This window comes from Nelumbo nucifera, chromosome 7 (assembly GCF_055504915.1).
Source record: "Nelumbo nucifera cultivar China Antique chromosome 7, China Antique-T2T, whole genome shotgun sequence".
NCBI lineage: Eukaryota > Viridiplantae > Streptophyta > Magnoliopsida > Proteales > Nelumbonaceae > Nelumbo > Nelumbo nucifera.
In genome coordinates this window covers 38,435,070-38,456,999 of record NC_142655.1, presented here as the reverse complement: position 1 = coordinate 38,456,999, position 21,930 = coordinate 38,435,070, and the positions used below count along the sequence as shown (strand labels likewise).

At 40.6% G+C, this 21,930-nt stretch overlaps 1 protein-coding gene across 2 annotated transcripts in view; it reads right to left on the bottom strand.

Moving 5' to 3' along the window:
• Nucleotides 1-7,335: 7,335 nt before the first annotated feature.
• PUB4 (RING/U-box superfamily protein with ARM repeat domain-containing protein) overlaps nucleotides 7,336-21,930 on the bottom strand; it is a 40,372-nt gene continuing 25,777 nt past the window's right edge. For both annotated transcript variants that reach the window (XM_010245618.3, XM_088891297.1), the window contains exons 3-5: nucleotides 15,198-15,314; nucleotides 8,262-10,331; nucleotides 7,336-7,816 (exon numbers count right to left, since the gene is read on the bottom strand). In XM_010245618.3, the coding sequence (XP_010243920.1) occupies nucleotides 7,757-7,816; nucleotides 8,262-10,331; nucleotides 15,198-15,314 (2,247 nt within the window). In that variant the 3' untranslated portion in view covers nucleotides 7,336-7,756. The remainder of the gene's footprint in view (nucleotides 7,817-8,261; nucleotides 10,332-15,197; nucleotides 15,315-21,930) is intronic.

The window sequence follows — 21,930 nt, the reverse complement described above, 5'->3', positions numbered from 1 at the left end:
CTGAGTGTATGAGAAGCGACCGGACCATATCCAATAAGGTCTTATTCCTCCTCTCTGAAACACCGTTAAGTTGTGGTGTAACAGGAGGAGATAATTGTGATACTATCCCATTGTCCTTTAAGTAGTCCCTGAATTCGTCAGAGAGAAACTCGCCACATCGATCTGATCAAAGGGCTTTAATTTCTCTCCCTAACTGTTTCTCGACCTCTTGTCTGAACTCTTTGAACTTTTCAAAGGATTCAGACTTGTGTCTCATTAGGTATACGTAACCATATCGTGAAAAATCATCGGTGAAGGTGATAAAATAAACGTGTTGATTCCATGTCCTAACACTCAGGGGACCACATACATCAGTATGTATAAGGTCAAGTGGGATTGTACATCTTTCAGGTTTACCGTTAAATGGTCATTTCGTCATCTTGCCTTGTAGGCAAGGCTCACAAGTGGAAAGATCTTCTACAGCTAGAAAATCCAAAGGACCATCCTTTATCAACCTTGTGATTCGGTCAACACCGATGTGGCCAAGTCAGTAATGCCACGGGCACGTGGGATTAACTGTATCACGGGCTCTATCCTTCGGGACTTCAGCCGACGTAGTTTCGGTTATGTTGGTTTCAAGAGAATGATGTAGAACATAGAGACCGTTCTCTAGTTCCCCGTATGCGATGAATTTGTTATTTCTTTTAATAGTAATCGTATTACTAAAGAAGACAGAATAACCATCTGCACACAGTTTTGAGACAGAAATCAAATTTCTTCTTAAATTTTGTACATAAAGGCAATCTTTCAGTACAAAAGTTCCTTCTCTAAAAAGTAACTCCACGATTCCTATGGCCGTGGCTGCAACAGTTGCAGTAGTCCCCAAGTAGAGTGTGACTTCTCCTTCACTCAGCCTTCTGCTTACCTTGAACCCCTGCAGTGACTTACACGCATGAGTTGAAACACCGGAGTCAATACACCAGGACGCAGAAGCTACCAATAAGTTGGTTTCTATAACACAAGTTTTGAGATTACCTTTCTTGGATTCCAGGTAGGCAGGATAGTTCATTTTCCAGTGGCCGGTCTTCTTGCAGAAGTGACAGGCATCCGATGCCTTGTCCTTCCTCTGCTTCTTGGGTTTGGCAGCCTTCTTCTGGGGTTTTCTCTTTGCTTTCCTTTTCTTGCCCGATTTGCCAGTTTCAGCAAGCATGGCAATGGGCTCATCCTTTTTAATCAATTCTTCGGCCCTCTGCAACATATTGCTGAGTTCCTGCAAGCTAACGTTCAGCTTGTTCATGTTGTAATTCATGATGAATAGATTAAAGGATGGAGGCAGAGAGTTGAGAATAGCATTGATCTGTGTTACCAGATCCAGCCCGGATCCAAGAGCCTCTAGTTCATTGATATAACCCATCATCCGGAGACAATGGTCGTGAACCTATTGGCCCTTGGACATTTGCGCGGTCATGAACTATTTCAAGACCTTCTGCCGAGTAGAACGATTCTGCACTTTGTACATTGTCTTGAGACTGTCCAATACGTCCTTACCAAGTTTGATCTGATCGAACTGCCTTTGAATTGGGTTGTCCAAGGAGACAATGATATAGGAGCGGGCAAGGGAGTTTTTCTCCACCCATTCTTGGTATTCTCTTCTCTAGGCCTCAGAAGCCCTATCTCCCAGACGATCCAGGGCAGGATTCTTAGCTACCTTATCCAACTTTTCAGAGGTTAAGACCAACATAAGGTTCCTGTACCAGTCAGCATAGTTTGGGCCATTCATCTTATTGTCATCAAGCAGCTTTGCAAATTGTCCGTTTGTCATTTTCTGATAAAAGAGCAAACATCAGTCCACAACCTAATTTGATTCATGTTCATTACATAGATATGGATTTTAATCTACGCTCCATTCTCATTTATTCATCTCTGAGATTTCCCTCATTTCTTAGAGACGGAGACAACGAGTTGTCTCTGGAAATGTGGGAAATCACATAGGGTGGATGGAGCCAAGTGTTTCAGCTGCATAATCCCACCACCTTTCTGTGAAGGATCATATCCACTCATCATATGAGCTTCCCCTTTGGCCTCTGTCAGACAAGGTTCAGAGCCGTTTTCAGGTAAACCTTTCTGTCCAGTGAGTGCTTACCCATCATATTCGTGAACGCCAAGGTACCGTGAGAGAGTTCCCATTTTCTGGTGAAGCCCCTCCCACATCGGTCTATGACGCCCCTATCATCTTATGAAACACTCGAACAAGCCCAACAGCAAATGGATAGCCCATTTTCTGGTGCGTTTCCTCATTACTGAAGGACTCATCCTCATGCTAATGATGGAAGGCCTTTAGAGAGTTCATCATATGAATCTCCCTATCACATGCACTCATATTAGCTAGAGGGAACAGTCAATTACGCCCTAGTTTGATCTAGGTCAAACCAAAGTAGCTCCCACTGACTTTCATAAAGTCAGATTTCGGTGGGCCTAAATCGATTAGGGTTCCGCATGTAACCTCTCCATGAGGTGTGGGGCCCACCATTGAGGAAGGTCATCCAATGACCAAAAGGGACACCATGGTAATGATGTGCATTCAACCATGGTGTGCGCAAGAGCCATTGTCCATTGAGCATGGGCCAAGTACTTATGGCCCATGTACGTGGCACATCACACCTCCATACATCACATGGAAGGATAAATTGATCCAATCAATTAGTTATCTGTAAAGCCCATTTGAAGCCCATTTTGAATCCATAATATTAACCATTAATATTATCTAAGTATATGGGCCGAATTAGGGTTGATGGCTTCGGCCCATATAACTTTATCCGTAGAGTGGGCTTTTAGCAATTTTAACCATTTAAAACTGGGCCTTTACAGGTTGGGCCGAATTAACCATTTAATTAAATATCAATCCTCAGGCCCATAAGTGGGAAAATTAGGGCTGACTTTCAGCCTTGATTGAACCCTAGATTTGGTCCAAATAATTTGAACCAATCTTGGTTTGAATGGGTCTAGGGTTTGATCTTTAATTAAATCTTTAATTCAAGAAAATAATCTGAAATTAAACACTAATAAAAGAAAATCAAGAATCAATCGAACAGGGCTGTTCACACAATCCATCCTGCAAAACAGAGGTTAGATCACAGTTTGCAGTTTCATAAACTGCAAATCGCAGATTGCGATTCTCCCATCTACGAAATCTCCTTCCTTGCGCCGCCATCTTCGATCCAAAATAAAATAAATAGAAATCCTAATTTCTATTAATAATTACATCATATCAAATACCTATACATTCAGTCTAAAAAATAAAAATATATATATTTTACAGACCAAATGTAATAAAAATAATCCATAATCTGCAAAATCGCAGGTTCCCTGCGCAAATCAAGACTTCGATCTCCTCTTGTACGAACAGCCCATAAATTAAGAAAACCATAAAGAACAATTCTAAACAATAATCAGATTTATATAAAAATTAATTTCAAATTATTCGCCCATAATTTTGGGAACAAATTTCCTAAAACCCTTATCTGCGCAAATCGGGTAGAACGCCTTCTGCCAATTTGCGCAGGTTCAGATATGAAACAAATTGGTTCAAGATTTAAACCATGGCTCTGATACCACTGAAGGGATGAGAGATACATCGTATGGACGCCCAAATCTTGTGGAATAAAGGGGGCGAATTTCAAAAATTTTTCTCTCCCTTCAATTGGGAATCGCATTCCCTATTTAGAAAATCATATTTTCAATGATCAATCTTGAACCTTAAACTGAACCAAATCTGAACCAAAAGGAGTAGGAGAGAGGTATACCTGATACAAAGAAATATTATCTCTCAATGAAGGTGTTCACGCCCAAGGAATGATCCAAAGACTGCTCCCACTGAATATGGCGCAGTGTAGGATGGAGCAGAATCAGCAGTGTTCTCCTCCAAGAACTCTGTCCTTCGCAAGAAACAGCAGAATGGCACGTGAGCACAGCTTTCTATCAATCCTTTCACAAAGAACTGATGTCTAGATCGAATCTTGACTACTCCCACAACTGGAGATCGAACTGGCAAACTTGGGCGGCAAGAACAAGGAGGCGGCAAAAAAGAATTCTGCAGGGTTGCTTAATTCTTCCTTTTGTGATTTCAGCTCTGAAGATGATGTGATTATGTGTGTCTTCTAAAGGTTGCCGCCCCCTCCTTCTTTTGTAACTCTAAAGGATCAGCTCCTAATCCAATTAGGACTTGCTGATCCAAATCTAATTTGGATCAGACATCCCTTTAGGTGATAAGGATAAACCCTTATTTTATCTGCAGATTAGATTAGCTTTCTTCTAATCTCATTAGGTGGTTTCTAGATCTGAATCGCATTCAGATCTGGACTCTCTGAGTGGATAGGGTTAAGACCCTATCCTATCTGCTAATCTATCTCAGAATTCGCCCCATAATTAACTAATTAAATAGCCCAGTTCGAAATGGGCTTTAGGCCTATTAAGCTTATGTACTCACTTAACCTTCCTAACTACTGCCCAGTTGAGTTTCCTTGTATGGCGTGGAACCCAAGCATTGATCTACACATTAGCCACATGGGTTTGGCCCAGCCTTTGTTACAAGGCCTGGCCGAATGCACTATTATGGACAGTGCACCCCCTGAAACCCATCAAATGGGCTCTATGGGCCCAACACTTACCCTAAGTGGTCCCTGGGCCAAGCCACCTTGTAACACCCAGGGACTGTGGGCAGATGCAAGATTAGCCCATTAGGTATTTCCCTCAATGGTCTTACACATAACCTCTCAGCCCATACACTACCCGACAAGAGAGGACATCTCCCTCGGCTGCAAGGAACAGTGTTGCACTATTTACTTATATGGATCCCGGGAATTAAAACCTTTTTGCAAACCTTTTAGAAACCATAATATATATACTTTTATATCTTATATGAAATATACTTTGCAAAACAAATCTCAACGATTGAAATCGGCTGCCGGTAGTCTTGGTTTCCATCAGTAAGAGTGCATCCCTGATCATTACCTTTGTCCGACAAAGGGGCTGATCCTGTCACTATGATCACTCACTCAGTTGAATTCTCAGACTATCCCAACATACTCAGGTTTTGACCCCCGCTAAGGATCTCACTGATTGGTATATCAAAGACAGCCCAATCCGACACTCATTGCAGTATCATAATCGAGTCTAGGGGTCGGGTGTAACATTTCAGTTTTGCCCATTAATCTCCAAGGTCTAGGGCAATACTGGAAATCTGGTCCAGTTCAAATATTCAATTTATCCTACACTGTATGTGCCTAGGGTCTCACCCTGGCAGTTGAGACAAGCCACCCCAACCGACTTGGTGGCACCATAGTGTCAGCCTTATCAGGATAGGTCTCCCAAACCAACCCACTGGCTGTGAACATTCTAAACTAACACGAGTCTCATTAAGTATCCAGTTTAAGGGTATTACACAGAAACATACCAAAGGAACATGAATCAAATATGCATTTTTATTCATTTACAATAAACTCATAAAGTACATCATTCTGATTGAAGCTAAGGGCATACAAAACTGTCCAACAGATATGACGGCCTTGAGTGCATGAAGAGTTGATCAGTCGATGATGGCGTTGTAGGGTGAGCGAAGTTTCATGACCAAAAACTCTATCATCTCGATAACGTGTTGAGGTTTTGTCCCTATAGTTAGAGGTAGGGTAATTCTTCCTTCTGGTCATATGGATGCCTTGAAAAGTCTGACCAAAGGCACATCAATAGGTTGAAGCCAACCTGAGGTCAACTGCATCCTCTCGAATGCCTTGTAAAATAAGACGTCGATTGAGGAACAATTATTTGCAATGATCCTTCTGACTTTGTAATTGGCAATTATCATTGAAGCTACTAATGCATCATCATGGGGTGTAGAAACTCGCTTCAGGTCAACGTTAGAGAAAGAGATGAGTTCCTCTGGCCTTTGTTTTCTCGATGTCCTGTGCTCAACATGTAGCTGTCGGGCATAGGCCTTTCAGGCCGACGTGGTCACACCTCTTGAAGATGAGCCACCTGAGATGACTTCAATAACCCCCCAAGGTTTTTCTAAGACGAGGGTCGACTAGTGTTGCTGACGGTGATGCTAGAATTTCACCGTTGACGTAGTCTTTCAGGTGTCCCTATTGGATGAGGGACTCAATCTCATTCCTGAGGTCATAACAGCCTTCAGTGTAGTGGCCAGTGCCATGGTGATACTTGCAATCATAATCCGACCTAAATCTGACATAGAATATCTGAAACCGTCTCCTATGTCCTATCCTCGTGAAGACAAAAAACTGTGGACAATATATGTTTTTTCAGAGATCACATCTGCGCTCCACACAGAACGCCCCACAAACACCCCCACATGCGCATCTCAGCATGCATTTGAAGAGTTCACATCTGCAACCCACAAGGGGGTGCCCCAATGTTCCACAGCACATCCCCGTCGTGTATTGGGAGCATCTACCAATGATGACATCATTGGAACTGATACCATCATCGGGAAATGTTCCCAATGCACGGCGGAGATATGATGTGAACTTGCATTCCACACATCTCCCCAAGTTATCAGTGGCGGAAATGCTGTGGGGCGGCGGTGTGAATTCGTTTTTTTCACGTGCCTAGATCTTGTTCTCAAGGATCGGCTCTTTTTTTCACTACATACATTGTTACACAGTAAACAACTCTTAGTTTGGCTTCGAATTCCTTGTGGTAGGCTGTAATCTTTTTTTTTTCCTATTCCTCAAGCACGAGGAAACATAACAATGAACAAAACTACTTGGCAGTTTAAGGATCGTCTCTGATACTTAGGCAAGTCCACAAGGTATAATCAAGGTTCAAGAATTGAGTATTCATATACAATTTACAAGCACAAAGAAACAGAACAATGAAGAAAGAAAGCTAAATTGGCAGTTGATGGTCATGGTTTGTCCCTACTGGTTAGTGAAGTCGAAGACTCGAGGTATAATCAAGGTTCAAAGTATTGATACGCAATTAGAATAATACTCATGGATGAAAAATAGTCCAGCTGCCAACCTTTAAACCTGAACATGTCTAGGAAGGCTATTAACCATCAGCTATAGCCAAATGTCCAGTAATTGGCGTACTGGGGACTGAAAAGTTAAAACCAAGATGCATCATACACTACGGTGCTGATTAAATCAGATTTCCTCTTACAAATTTGGTCTTCACACCCACCTCACAGAATCACAGCCCTTGCAGCCGTGTCAGGAAATCCGAACTCGGTGCTGATACATATCGATACTTTGAAGTTTCAACCTTGGGTATAATCTCTGAAATGCATCTTGTGCCTTGCAACTAGGCGCATAGAACAGATCTTAGATGTTTGGTCAATGGTCACTAAATCGCCTGATATTCGTGTATTATTATATGAATGATTAAATTTGTTATCAGAAAATTTATAGGGAGTCTAGTTACAAAAGAAAGCAGTCTCTGAGTATAGTGTAAATAAATGTACATCAAAGGCATGGAAGAAACTTGAGAAACCCACCGCCAACAATAGTAACCACATAAAAAAAGAATATCTATCACTTTCCAGAGCTCACATCAGAGACTGCAATCTTTGACCGCCTGACATAAAACTGTAATGGTCTACCATATACACATACAAGAACTTGAGTTCACCCGATCGTCCCCTTTTCACGAATTGGTTTTTTACAAGCAAGCAACATCCCAACAGTAATTCCGACGTGCACTATTTACCATACTGGAATTCACACACTATATAAAACTTACCTCACAAAGTTGGTAACACGAATTAACCCCGTCCTGCATTTCCATGCCTCTGGTTCCTGAAGTAGCTAAGAAGTGCCTGTGCCTACAAGGAATAGGGAATTGAAACTTATAAGGGCCACTTTATTCAACATCAAGAAGCTTGAAGAGGGATAGATAGATGACAATGTGGTGAACAAATAGAAAAAGGAAAATAACTTATTTACTAATTCCACATGAATGTAGATGTGAAAAGTAATAGATCATACTATTAGATGTGACTCAAACTAATACTAATGCTAATAATAATAATAATAATAATAATAATAATAATAATAATAATAATAATAATAATAAGATGATGATGATGATGATCAGCACCACCTAGAACCTTACAGTTTTAGTCATGCTTTAAATCAGTGTTAGCAATCTCTATACATGAGGTGGCATACCATTTGAGCAAATCATCAACCTGGGCTTGCCAAATTTTGCACATCTGAGATGAAGAACTACTCACTTTACAATTGGGTGATAAGCAGATCCAATCATACCTTTTCTTTGGCCCGTGGTGTGCCCGATTGTGACAGTGCCACTAATGGTGGGACTGCTCCCTCTTGAAGCACCAAGCTACAAAACTTATGGCTGTTTGTGCAAAGCTGTAGGAGTGCTGCAGCCGCATTTTCCTTTCCCCTTGCTGAACCCAATTCAACCACTTCAACAAGAACGGGAATTCCTCTCTCCTGACCAATAGCAACCCTCCCCTCTTGAATTGTGGCAAGGTTGGCCAAAACAGCAACCGCCTTATCTACCATTCCAGCTGCTGGGTCCATCAGCTCAACAAGATATCTTACTGCACCAGCCTGCACAATCCGAGCCTTATTCTCATGATAAATAGACAGATTAAACAAAGCTGTCGCTGCATCTTTCTTTCCCCGAGGAGTCCCATTGCCTAATAACTCCACCAGAGGCCTAATAGCCCCAGACCTTCCAATCTTGACCTTATTCTCTTCAATGACTGAAAGGCTAAAAAGGGTGGCAGCAGAGTTCTCCTTTGCCTCAGGACTTCCTGTCTCAAGCACATGAATGAGGGGATCAATGGCATCTGCATTTGCAATTGAAGTTTTGTTGTTGTCATTGATTGACAAGTTGAGAAGTGCTGTAACGGCATTCTCTTGGGTCTTTCTATCCGCTGAGTGAAGCAGACCAACCAACAAACTTATGGCCCCACATTCTGCAATTATAATCCGATTATCCATGTTGTGCTTAGCAAGAAGGCGTAGTTCAGTTGTGGCAGCTCTTTGTACATCAATGGAAGTGTTCCTCAAGTCTTCAACCAACCTCTTAACTTCAGTTTCAACTCCCAAAAGATCAGCTCTTGTGCCAATAGCTGGAGAAGAAACTATCCTTGGAATAAACCTATCAGATTGCCGTCGCCAGATGGTTTGGCTTCTAGATCGTGTTTCCGCTATTCGGGATGGGAACTCTGGTTCTCTAGGTGGAACCAAGGCAGCTGGAGCTGGAGGTTCTGATGACACTTCGCCTGAGGCATCACTGCTGTAGTGGGTCATATCGCTGGACACACGTGAGATCTCATTTGCATCTGCAATTGTTCCTTGGGCACAGTCTGTACTGGACACTGTGCTGGAGACTGAAGGACTTCGATTATGTCCCTTAAGCTTCTCATCAACTGCACTATCTTCAGGTTCTTTTCTTGATGAGATCGAAGATTGGCCAACTGAACCTAAATTCCTCTCTTCTGAGTTGATCCCCCTATCATCAGAACCTATTAATGACATCCTACCAATATCCAACCCAAACCCATTACTACCACCACCACTAGTCAGAGCACTCTCTGATGCAGATTGAGGATGTGAAGGGGAAGTCCTCTCTAGATGTGTTCCATTAGATGAAAAAAAGTTCTTATGTGGTGAACAAGTAGCCCTAGCAGATTCAGGTGACTTTGGATGGTTGCTTCTGGTGGGAGTACCTGAATATGGAAGGCTATATGTATCTCTGGAACTGGAATCTGCATGTGCAAGAAGGGCTGAAGGCTGGCTTAAGCTCATTGATTTCGCAGGGTCAGGCAGCTTCACATTATTTGACTCACACCAGTTTGCAATCAGTGCTTTAACAGTATAATTTGGAATTAAATTGGTGTGTGCCAGAGTCTGCCGAGTCTTGGGGCAAACAGTGAGACCCAGATCAAGCCATCTTTTTATGAAAGCTCGCTCATAAGTTTGTCCTGATGCCACAATCACGGGGTCTGTCATCAATTCAAGGGAGAGAGGACAACAGAAATCAGGAGGGATAGTAACTCCATTAGTATTCTGGGACTGCATTATCTTAACAAGACGGTCATGCATGTTGGTGACGAGAGCAATCATGTGATCTATGTATGCCACCTCTTCATCCTTTTCAGCCTGTTCTGCATTCACCTTCACCTTTTCAAGGGCCACAGCCTCCATTAGAAGTTCCTGATTTGATGTCAAGCTTAGTGAGTCTGCAAGTTTCACCAGTTTCTCAGAGCTTGGCATGGAGTTGTCCACTTGATCTCTAATAGCTTCTTTAATGATCGTTGACATCTGTTCATATCCTATACAACGAAGCTTCTGAATACAATGCTGCAACCAGTAATGACCAGTGTCAGAAATTAAAATGAGTTATTTCATAATATGGAACAGTATAACCAGTAACAAATGCACATGGGCATGGAAATCAGAACCCAATGCATGTCCAGGAGTCTGATTCAAGCATTCAGCAAAAAGAATTAAGAATGACTCGTGAACAAGTTTATAGAAAAGTATAACTATAAATTACTAAAAAGGTCTATATTTTTTTTCAAATTCTAACATTATATATCTATGAGAAAGGTCTAGAACTCATTTAAAAAAAAGCGGAATTCCTTGTGTATATTAATTATTCATTTACACCAAACAAGCAAGTAGATAGAGGAGAATGTTATGTTGAATTGTCCATCAAATAAACAAGTTTATTTCTTGTTATTTTCTTCCTTAGCCCTGCAAGGGATTTTCTGTAAATATCCTTATTTCTGTAAGATAGGGCTGTACTGATCAACCCTAACCCTAGCTCTCTGTTCTGCAATTTCAGCAAGAGAAGTCTTCCTAGAACTCTCTTGGAAATCATCTGTTTGGAGAGAAACTCGGTTGGTTGTCACCCAGGCCTGTTTTACTCTCTCAGAAATTTTCTTTGGGATTAGACAAAGTTTGGAGGAGTTCTGATCTTCTCTCCTGGGTGACAGCAGTTTTCTTCTTCTGTGGACTGGTTCTTTCCCAAATAGCCATACAAGCTTCAAACATTAAACCTTTGGTTGCTTTTGCTTCAGACTCGGGAGTTTCAATAGATATACTACATTCGTCTTCAAGCTGCTTATCTGAAATTTCTTGGTAGCCAACTTGAACTGCACAGAGTAATTCCCTCTCCGGAAATCTTCTCATATCAGGTTGGAGATTCTCAATGTCTTCTCAATCGATCATTATTTATATTGGAACCCTAGTTTTTGTGCTGCCCTAGGGTATCTTAACCTTTCAGTTACTGGATAGGAGTTTGTAATCTGTTCAGGAGGGTATTTAATCCTCTCCTCAGTTCAACAGTCCTGAAACTCTCGGGTTTGGACGGTCAACACAGCACACAATCCGGTTGGTGTTGTTCTGGGTTGATCTTGGAGGATTTCGATTCCTCTATAGAGTGGCATATCTCTGCCGAAGTTGTTCGACCATATACTTCTCCTGGACCAGATTCCATTGCTGTTTGTCTGCATTACTTCTGTCTTGACATTTAGACCTCGTTTTTTTTTTTTTTTGAGAAAGTTGTGTGTTTGGTTGCTATGATACTACTTTCAATATTTAAATTGTTGCTGATTTAAGTGAAGTGGTTAATAACTTTGAAATACAAATACCAGTGCTGCTACATTACTCCCTGGGTTGCTTTTATTTATTTATGATGGCTGTAAAAGACAGATATTATTCCTGTGAAGTTCCATTTCAATTTCTTTGTTGAGGGAAATGGACTCAAATGCTATTTGAATGGGACTGTATGCAAACCTAATGAAGCAAACAGTAAAGCCTTTACACAATGAAAGCTGGACAACAGAAATTAGCATCCTAGATTCTAAGCTCCATTTTGCCTCACATTGGTGTTTCCATGAGGAGACTGAAAACGGCCTATGAGATGTATTCTTATTTGAAAAAGGTTTATCATCAGTCCAATATGTCATGGCAATACTAGATTGAATCAGAAATCTTTGCTTACTGCCAAGAGGATAAAAAGATACAAGCATACCTTGTAGGCTTTATTGATCTCTGGGCTGAATATGAACTGGTTCACACTGATCCATCTGATCCCACAGAGTGTGTCAAGTATCTGTAGAAGCATTTTGAGAATAGAAGGGTGAACCAGTTCCTTATGAGGCTGAGACCTGAACATGAAATAATCAGGTCAAATATTTTGAGTAGAGGCATTCTTCTAGATTTAGACTCTATTATGGGAGAGTTGTTGAGGGGAGAGACTAGGCTCATAACTGCTGCAAACATAGAGGGGAAGCAACTTGATTCAAGGACTGATACTGTTTTCATTGCACACAGGAGTAAGAAATCTGGTGGAAAGGGTCCCTTCAAAACCCAATGTTATGAATGTAAAGGGTTTGGACATATAGCTTCACATTGCAAAATGAATCTTTGCACCTATTGCAAACAACATGGTTATATCATTCTAGATTGCTCAATTTGCCCACCCAAGGTTCCCATGAAGAAGAAAAAGCCACGAGCTTATCAGGCGTTTGAGGGACAGAAGTCCGACGCCTCTACTTCCAAAGATGAATCTTCTACTTCCTTAAATAAGGAAGAAATATGACCACCAGTATCCTTTGCTATCTCATTTGCCTTTTCTACTATTGGACTATATGGTGAGTTCTCTGGTTACTATTCTTCCTCCTCTCAAGTTTGGATAATTGATTCTGGTGCTACGAATCATATGACTAGAGCCTACCATGAACCATCAAACAAGCTTTCTAAGACCCACCATAAGCATATTGTCATTGCCAATGGTGAGAAACATGACATCATTGGGAGCAAGAGTCATATTTTGAAAAACTTAAATATTTGTTTGAGTCTGGTTTTATTAGAACTAAAATTTCCTCTTTGAAAACTTTTGATACATCTTGTGTTCCTTGTTGTTTGAGTAAGAGTCATATTTTGCCATTCACTCACAAAGCAGAACATGTTATTTCACCTTTTGCAATTATACATAGTGATGTTTGGACTTCATATGTTATTTCTCAATTGTGATACAAATATCTTGTATTGTTCATTAATGATTATACCAGGTACACTTGGATCTACTTTCTCAAACACAAGTCAGAAGTTTTATCAACCTTTCGGTTGTTTCATACTATGGTTTGAGTTTGGTTTCAATCAAGTGTGCAAGTCTTACATTCAAATTCAGAGAGAGAATACAGTGATGGAGAATTTCTGGTTTATTTGAAACATCATGGCATACAAGTCCAATGGTGTTGTCCAAGTACTCCTCAGCAAAATGGTGTGGTGGAACGAAAGCATGGCCACGTTCTCAGTGTTGCGAGGACTCTTCTACAAGAGTCACATGTACCTCCCACATTCTCATCAGAAGATGTTTGGTTCCCCTCCCCCCAAATCTTTCCCATCTTCATGTTTTTGGATGTTTATGTTCCATTCATCTTACCCCTTGTGAACATTCAAAGCTTTCAGCTCAATCCTTTATCTGTGCTTTTGTGGGATATAGTCCTAACCACAAGGGATTTCTTTGTTATGATCCTTTTGCACGTCGTATTGTCCAGACACTCCTTAGCAAAATGGTGTGGTAGAAAGAAAGAATGGTCACATTCTCAACGTTGCGAGGACTCTTCTTCAAGAGTCACATGTGCCTCCCACATTCTGGGTAGAGGCTGCTAGTACGGCTATGTATCTGATTAATTTATTCCTTCACGGTTCTTGCTAACATGTCTCCTCATCAGAAGATGCTTGGCTCCCACCCAAATCTTTCCCATCTTCATGTTTTTGGATGTTTACGTTTCGTACATCTCCCCCTCGCGGTCCATTGCCTGTGTTTATGACCCCTTCCGGTCCAGATCCTTCGCCCATCTCAGACAATCTTGTAAGTGACACTCCAATTTCAAATTCCTCAATTGTTCCTCCTGTTCCTTTGTGTCATTCTACTCGTATCTCTAGACCACCTAACTGTTGTACATCGGATCATCCGCTATGTTTAGGGCACTTTATCCATGGTCTATTCTTCTCTTCATCCTCTCCTGTCTAACTGAGGGCCTATGTTGATGCAAATTAGATTGGTTGACCCAACACATGCCATTCCACAACTAGATGGTGTGTCTTCATGGCTGGCTCTCTTATCTCATGGAAATGCAAGAAGCATCAAACTGACTCCAATTCCTCTACAGAAGCAGAATATAAGGCAATATCCAAAATTTGTAGTGAAGTTGTTTGGCTTCAATCTCTATTTAAGGAACCAAGTCATGCCCCTCCTACACCAAGTCCTCTGTATGCAAACAACACTAGTGCTACAAAGATTGCCTCTAACCCAGTCTTTCATGAAAGGACGAAGCATATTGAGGTGGACTACCACTTTATCCGTGACTTGTTTCTTGCTGGCCCCATCTCTCTCCCTCATGTCGCCTCTAATGTGCAGGTTGTTGACATCTTCACAAAGGGCATGACAAGATCCAAACACTTATTCCTTGTGAGCAAACTGATGCTCATGCCCTTGCATCAGTTTGAGGGGGAGTGTTAAGAGTTACATTGATGCATTATATTAATGTAGCTCATGTTGTATTGTATCCCAGAATTCTCTCTTGCATCAGTTTGCCATTATATTGCATGGCTATATCTTCAGGAGTCATTTTGAACAAAGTTAAGCCATTTGGGCTTTGACTTCCTCAGCACTAGTTTCTTCAGCAGCAGACAACATATTTTACCTAGATGTTAATTTTGTCAGTTCAGCAGCAGGCAAGTCAACATCAGCATATAACAATAAACACTTTTTCTCATTAGGCAAATTTACTTGCAGACAGTTTCCATTAGTTTCAACTCACGATATATTTGTTTGCAAAGCATTGTGAGTTTGAGAAAGTGTTAGGGAATGTGATACATTGTAATAAAATGTGTGAGGTACACAATATCATTGTCTACATATCTCAACATATTTTTAGGTGCTCAAAATCAGCTAGCGTTAGCTGAATGTTATGCATTGTAATAGTTAGTTGAAGTTTCCAATATTACAAGTAATAAAATCAGCTATTTAAACCCATTTGTGTTGTCCTTCAATATAAGATTTACACATATACAAATAGGAAAACTGTTCTTTTACCTATTCTTCATTTTTTACACCAAGTTGGTAAAATGATGCACTGTCTAGACTATGAATACAAGAAAATATGTTTGCTCCATAATACATAGATTTTCTTTTCATTTGTTACATACCTCAAGAGATGCTGAACTCAAATCAGCAAATAGATTTTGATGCAAAGACTTCAGTATCTGGAAGACCTCCAATGCAGAAGCCTGAATTCTTTCCAATATTGATTCAATTTGTAAAACCTGGATCATGTCAGAACCAGAGCCTTAGAACATGCACAATTTATTATACATGAAGAAACAAAGAAAAATACTTTCCAACTACCAAGCACACTACATGCCTAATCAAATGTCCCATACATCAGAGGAGAAGAAATGAAGATCATGTTACAGGAAATTTGTACCTCTCATGATCATGGAGTAGAAAGCTAAGAACAGATTTATTAATGCAGATATTAGTCCCTAAACAGATCTGATTTGGTAATTTTTTACAGCAGAAACACCTAAACTAAACAGAGGAAAGAGATCAAAGAGAGAAAAAAACATTCAAGCAATGGGCTGAAATTTTCTGCTAAAAATCGGTAAATTATTGAGACCTCCCCTTTTCTTTTAAGTGCTGATATGCCATCAACTTTAGTAACTGAAAATGCTCAAGTGATCTTTAAAACTTTTCAAAAGTCCAATTCACCCTTTTATGACACCTCTTCGTATATTATAAGGATAAAAACATCCTTGTTGTAATTTTTTGAGGCAAATTTTTCCTATCATAATATTTAGGTGGGAGACAAAGGAAAAAATAAAATAAAAATTAGATGGTAGAACTGTATTTAGTGTTTATAAATGAGGGTACTTACATGAATTGGAAGTATATTTAGATGCAAAACTAATACACATTTCTTTCACAAAGTGGCTAATGCTAGAGATAGAGTTTCAGCTATTAAGAAGTTGACATGGAATGAGAGATGTGGTGAATCTGATTCAGAGATTAAAGCAGTTGCAACCTCTTTCTATAAAGAACTTTACAAGGAAAAGTGGGAGCTGAGACCATTTCCCTTCAATCTCTCCTTTAAGCAACTGAGTGAGACCCAGAAAAGTTGGCTTGAAAGGCCTTTTACAGAAGAGGAAGTCAGTGCAGCAATTAAGAAGCTTGAAAGTGATAAATCACCTGGGCCGGATGGTTTTACCAATCTGTTCTACCTGAAGTGCTGGGACTTTGTGAAAGAAGATGTGATGAAGGTGTTCCAGGAGTTTCATGCAAATACGTCCCTACAAAGAAGTCTAAATGCCACTTTTATCTCCCTTATTCCAAAAATTGAGGGGGGCTGTGAATATTAAGGAGTTTAGGCCTATTAGCTTACTTCACAGTTTCTATAAAATCATGGCGAAAGTCTTGGCAGAAAGAATGAAAGGGGTGATAGGTAATGTTATTTCAAATAATCAGAGTGCATTTATTCCAGGCAAACAGATGGTAGACTCAATTTTAGTTGCTAATAAGTTAATTGACTCAAGGAGAAGACAGGGTATTCTGGGGGTTGTTTGTAAGCTTGACATTGAGAAGGCCTATGACAATGTCAATTGGAATTGTTTGGATAGGGTGTTGGAATGCATGAATTTTGGACAGAAATGGAGAAACTAGGTTAGTGTTTGTACTAAGACCTCTAAATTCTCAATCCTAATTAATGGGCAACCCATTCTCAATCCTCTATCACCCTTGCTGTTTATCTGTGTTATGGAAATCCTCACTCTTTTTAGTAAGAAGGCTGCAGAATCGGGATTATGGAATGGGTTTGCTATCTCTCCAGGTAAAGAGAAAGTTAATATTCTTCAGTTTGCTAATGATACCCTCTGCTTTGTGGACGCATCTCTGCCTCAGTTGGAAACAGTTCTTGGAATTCTGAGTTGGTTTGAAGTGGTTACGGGTCTCAAAGTCAATCTGAACAAAAGTAAGACCATCCTAGTGGGTCAAGTTGTAAATTTGGAAGATTGTGCAAAGATAATGGCCTGCCATATGGAGCTCCTTCCGGTTAAGTATTTGGGGTTGCCACTTGGGGCAAAATGTTCCTCTTCTTCAATCTGGAGTCCAATCATTGAGAGAATGGAGAAGAGGTTGGCTCTTTGGAAGGCTAAAGATTTATCTTTTGGTGGTAGGGTTACATTGATTAAGAGCTCCCAGTCCAATCTCCCAACACACTTTCTTTATCGCTTTCCAATTCCAAATAAAATTGCAAAGAGGTTGGAGCAAATGGATTTCAATGCTGCTCTTCTTAGCAAATGGATATGGAGATTTGCTTATGAGAGAAATGCTTGGTGGAGGTGCCTCATTGCGGCTAAGTATGGCGTGGATTGGGGAAATTGGAAAACTCTCGATCCCCTTTCATTTGGGGGTAGTTCTCTATGGGCTGGTATTTCTAAGATCAGTACTATTTTCATGAACGGGGTCAAGTTTAAAGTTGAAAAAGGGGATAGAATCAAGTTTTGGAAGGATTCCTGGTGTGAGGAAGGCCCCTTGGCTGATGCTTTTCCCCGGCTGTTCCAAATTGCAGTGAATCAAGATTCTTCAGTTGCTGATAACATTAGTACCGCTGGGGGCTCCTTCTCTTGGACTCCCCTATGTAGGAGGAATTTGCTAGACTGGGAAGTGGAGGAGTATGTAGGTCTGATGGGGCAGCTTCAAAATCAGAGAATTGATACGAGTATGGAAGATGAATGGACTTGGAAGTGGAATGCAGATGGTAGATTCACAGTTAAATCCCTTTTCCTTAAGATGTGCAGCTCAGGTCAGGAGAACTTCCCGGATGGGCAGATTTGGAACCCCACCTGTCCCTCCAAGGTTAACTTCCTGGTTTGGACAATGGTTTTGAATAAATGTCTAACTAGGGTCAACTTGGAGAGAAGGGGTATTCAGATTCCTGATCCCTCCTTTTTTTATACAGCATGGGTGCTGAATCTATAGATCATCTGTGCATTCACTGTCCGATCTCCTCTTCAATCTGGGGACATTTCTTCAAGAAATTAGAGGTGTGTTGGGCTATGCCTAAGTCTGTGAAGGAGCCGTTTATGAGTTGAAGATTGGAGGGTCTTAGCAAGAAAGGCAGGCTTGTTTGGAATAATATTCCGCAGGCTGTTCTTTGGTCCATTTGGATGGAAAGAAACAATAGAATTTTCTGTAATCAATCTAAAAGTCCAGATGAGATTGTGCAGAAAGTGGTGGGGAAGATTTGCTCCTGGGTGTCGGTGAATGAGGAGTTTAAAAGTCAGAATGTTTATCTCCTTCTTTGTACTAAATCATGGATGTTCTTGTAATATGTTGTGGGCTCAGGAAGGCCTAGTTGGTCTGACTCTTGTTGTATTTGGCTTTCTCATTGAATAAAATTACTTTATCTTTTTCCCAAAAAAAAAAATCTTAATTCTGCTTCCATTAACAAATCCATGTAGTTTCATGGTCATAAAGGGGTACAACTTCTTAGGAAAACCCAAGGGATGGTATAAGCATTTTATGGAAACCCCTAGAGAGGTATAAATAATTTACCCAAAAAATTATTCTTATTGCTTTCTCTGCTGAGCAGCAGTGTTATAAAGACATAATAAAAATATACTTATGTGAAAAAAGGACAAGGTAGGGCCCTACAAACTTCAGATCTTGTGGTGGGCAGTGGGCTTTGTGCGGTCAAGGGGCTCTGGGTGATTTAGTGAAGAATAGGGAAGAGGAAGCAAGTTTACAGCTTGCTGTCCACCAAAGTCTGAGCAAGAACTTAGAAAGAGAAAAAATTAAATAATAAAGAGAAAATTTTCTGGTAACAACCATAGCTCACTAAACTAAACCTTATTTCCCTTTACAGACTCCAATCTAGACTAAGAAACTGATCCAAATCAACTTATAGTTGCTTTAAAACTAAGGACTCTTAAGTCTCTAAAACTATAATAACACTTTCTTTATGTTACTAAAATTATTTGAATGTAAAGGCACAAGAAAGTACTAAAAACAGTAAATTGTGAGTTTATTATTGAATAGCAATTATGGAAATTACTATATAAAACAAGTCCAGAATGTAAAGAGACTGGACCGAATGGGCCCTAACAATCTCTCATGTGAAATCCTTTATTTTACCTTTTATTTTATGTTGATGGGCCTCACTTAAAGGGCCTGTTATTTGTTCTTATTTTACTTTCTTTATGTAACTGCCAAGCTGGCCGCCCACTTATGGGTATACTTGTCATCATCAATTTTTTAGACATTAACAAAAAATAGGGTTAGAGGAGAAGGGTGATTAATTCGACTTCTTCTTCTCTTCGCCATCTTCCTCTCTTGTACAGTTATTCAGATCTGTTCTATTCTGCTAATCACTAAATTTAATCTTGATATTAGAGGACTGATTTACATCTTGGTATCAAAGCGGGTTCAGTTCCTCTTTCTTCTTTTTTTTCTTTATTCCTGTACACTCTAAAATCAAGAGAGTGTATGGAGAGATAGGTTCTCTATAGAAGGGTTTGGAGAGTTTAGTTCTGACCAGATTTTGCCAAGAAGTGATGCTGTTTTGCTGCTGCCCAAAACCCTAGCCGACTGGAGATTTTCGAGTTACCAGGAAAGGTGAAGCTTGGGTGTGGCGCTCTGTGCTTGGAAGGTGTCTTGTGACTACTAAAGGAGGGCGGTTCGGGTTTGGAAGAGTTTGGGTTACTCTGGTAGGTGCGGCAGTGTCTTCTCTCTCCCGCCCATTTGCTGGACGGAGCAAAACCCTAGTTTTTCAAGCACCCAAGTTCTGGTTTGACTTCAAGTAAGTTTACATAGTCAAAATTTTCTGTTCTTTGATTTTCGTTTGATTAATGGAGACATACGAAAGTGAGTTCAAGCAGGTGCCAGCTTCTGGACCTGCTCCAGTAGATTTCGTTTTGACAGGTGTTACCACAATTAAGCTAGATGGGACGAACTATCTTGCTTTGGCCCAGTCTCTTTACATGGTATCAAAGTTGGAAAATGAATGTCTTTATCAAGTCTTCATTGTGAATCATGTGAGCTGGCAAAGCATTGTAGACAGTCCTATTCAATTAGCAATAAAAGATCATTTTCTCCTTTCCATATTGTTCACTCGGAAGTGTGGGGGCCATATCACATGCCAACCATGGGGGGTTACAGGTATTTTATCCTTTTCATTGATGATTACTCACGTTACACTTGGATTTATCTCATGAAATCCAAGGATGAAGTACCAGCTATTGTGAAAAATTTTCATAAACTCATCCTCACCCAGTTTAATACCCGTATCAAAATATTCCGCTCTGACAATGCTAATGAGTATTTTGAGAGAACCCTCTCCACCTATCTTGAAACTTTTGGGGTTATTCATCAAAGTTCTTGTTCCTACACTCCACAACAAAACGGGGTGGCGGAAAGAAAGAACAAGCATGTGATTGAGGTTGCCAGATCCCTTTTATTTGCATCCCATGTTCCTATAAAGTTTTGGGGAGATGTTCTTACTGCTACCTTTCTGATCAACTGTATGCCCTCCCGGGTCCTTGGCTTTAAAACCCCTTTTAGTCTTCTCTTCCCGGATGAGGATCTCTTTTCTCTTCCTCTTCGTGTGTTTAGGTCTACTTTCTATGTGCATATTCATAGTCACCAAAGGCACAAGTTTGAACCCAAGGCTCATAAGTGTGTGTTTCTGGGATATGCTTCCACACAGAAGGGTTATTATTGTTTTGATCCGGTTCGTGGCACCCGCTTTGTATCTCGGGATGTCACATTTGCAAAGTTAACTCCCTTCTTTAGTATTCCTCCTGAGGGGGAGAAATCTGATGAGTACTTTGCTATGTCTCCAGCTGTTCCGCTTCCCATTCCTTGTGAGTCCGATCATGGGGTGTCCACCTCTTCCACTAGACCTACCCCTGATGTCCCTGCTCCCCCTCCTGCTTCTGCTCCTGCTCTCCAGAGGTGGTACCAAAGGCGGAGATTCAGACATGTGCAGGTTGTTTCCACTCCTTCAAAAGAGCATCTTGCCACTCCCATCATTCCTGAGGAAACAAGTCAGCCCTCTACTGACCCATCTCTGACTGTTCCAGACCTTGACCTTCCTATTGCTCTTCGCAAGGACAAGTGGAAGTGTACAGCCCATTGTATATCCAAACACTTATCTTACAGCCTTCTCTCCCCTTCCTACTACTCTTTTCTTGCCTCTGTTTCTTCCCATGTGATACCCAAGTCTGTACTGGAAGCTTTATCTCAAGCTGAATGGAGGGATGCTATGATGACCGAACTTGATGCACTGCATAAGAATCATACATGGGACATTGTGGACTTGCCGGAAGGAAAGGAACCAGTGGGTTGTAAATGGGTATTTACTATTAAATATCACTCTGATGGCTTTGTTAAGAGGTTTAAGGCTCGGTTGGTTGCTAAGGGTTACACCCAAATGTATGGCATTGACTATCTGGAGACATTTGCTCCTATAGCTAAGATGACTTCAGTCAGGGTTTTACTTTCTCTAGCAGCTACTTTTGACTGGCCCCTACACCAGTTTGATGTTAAGAATGCCTTCTTGAATGGATGGATAACTGCATGAAGAGGTCTATATGTCTCTACCTCCAGGAGTGTATGGGAAAGAAATGAAAGACAAGGTGTGTAAACTACACAAATCCCTTTATGGTCTCAAACAATCTCCTCGGGCTTGGTTTGAGAGATTTCAGGCTGCTCTTGTCTCCTTTGGCTACATTCAAATACAATCTGATCATACACTTATCTTGAAGAGAATTAACTCTCTGGTGACCTTCTTGATTGTTTATGTTGATGATATTGTAGTCACGGGTAATGACATTGAATGACATTGAAGAGGCCAGTAAACTAAAAGCATTTCTCAACTCTGAATTT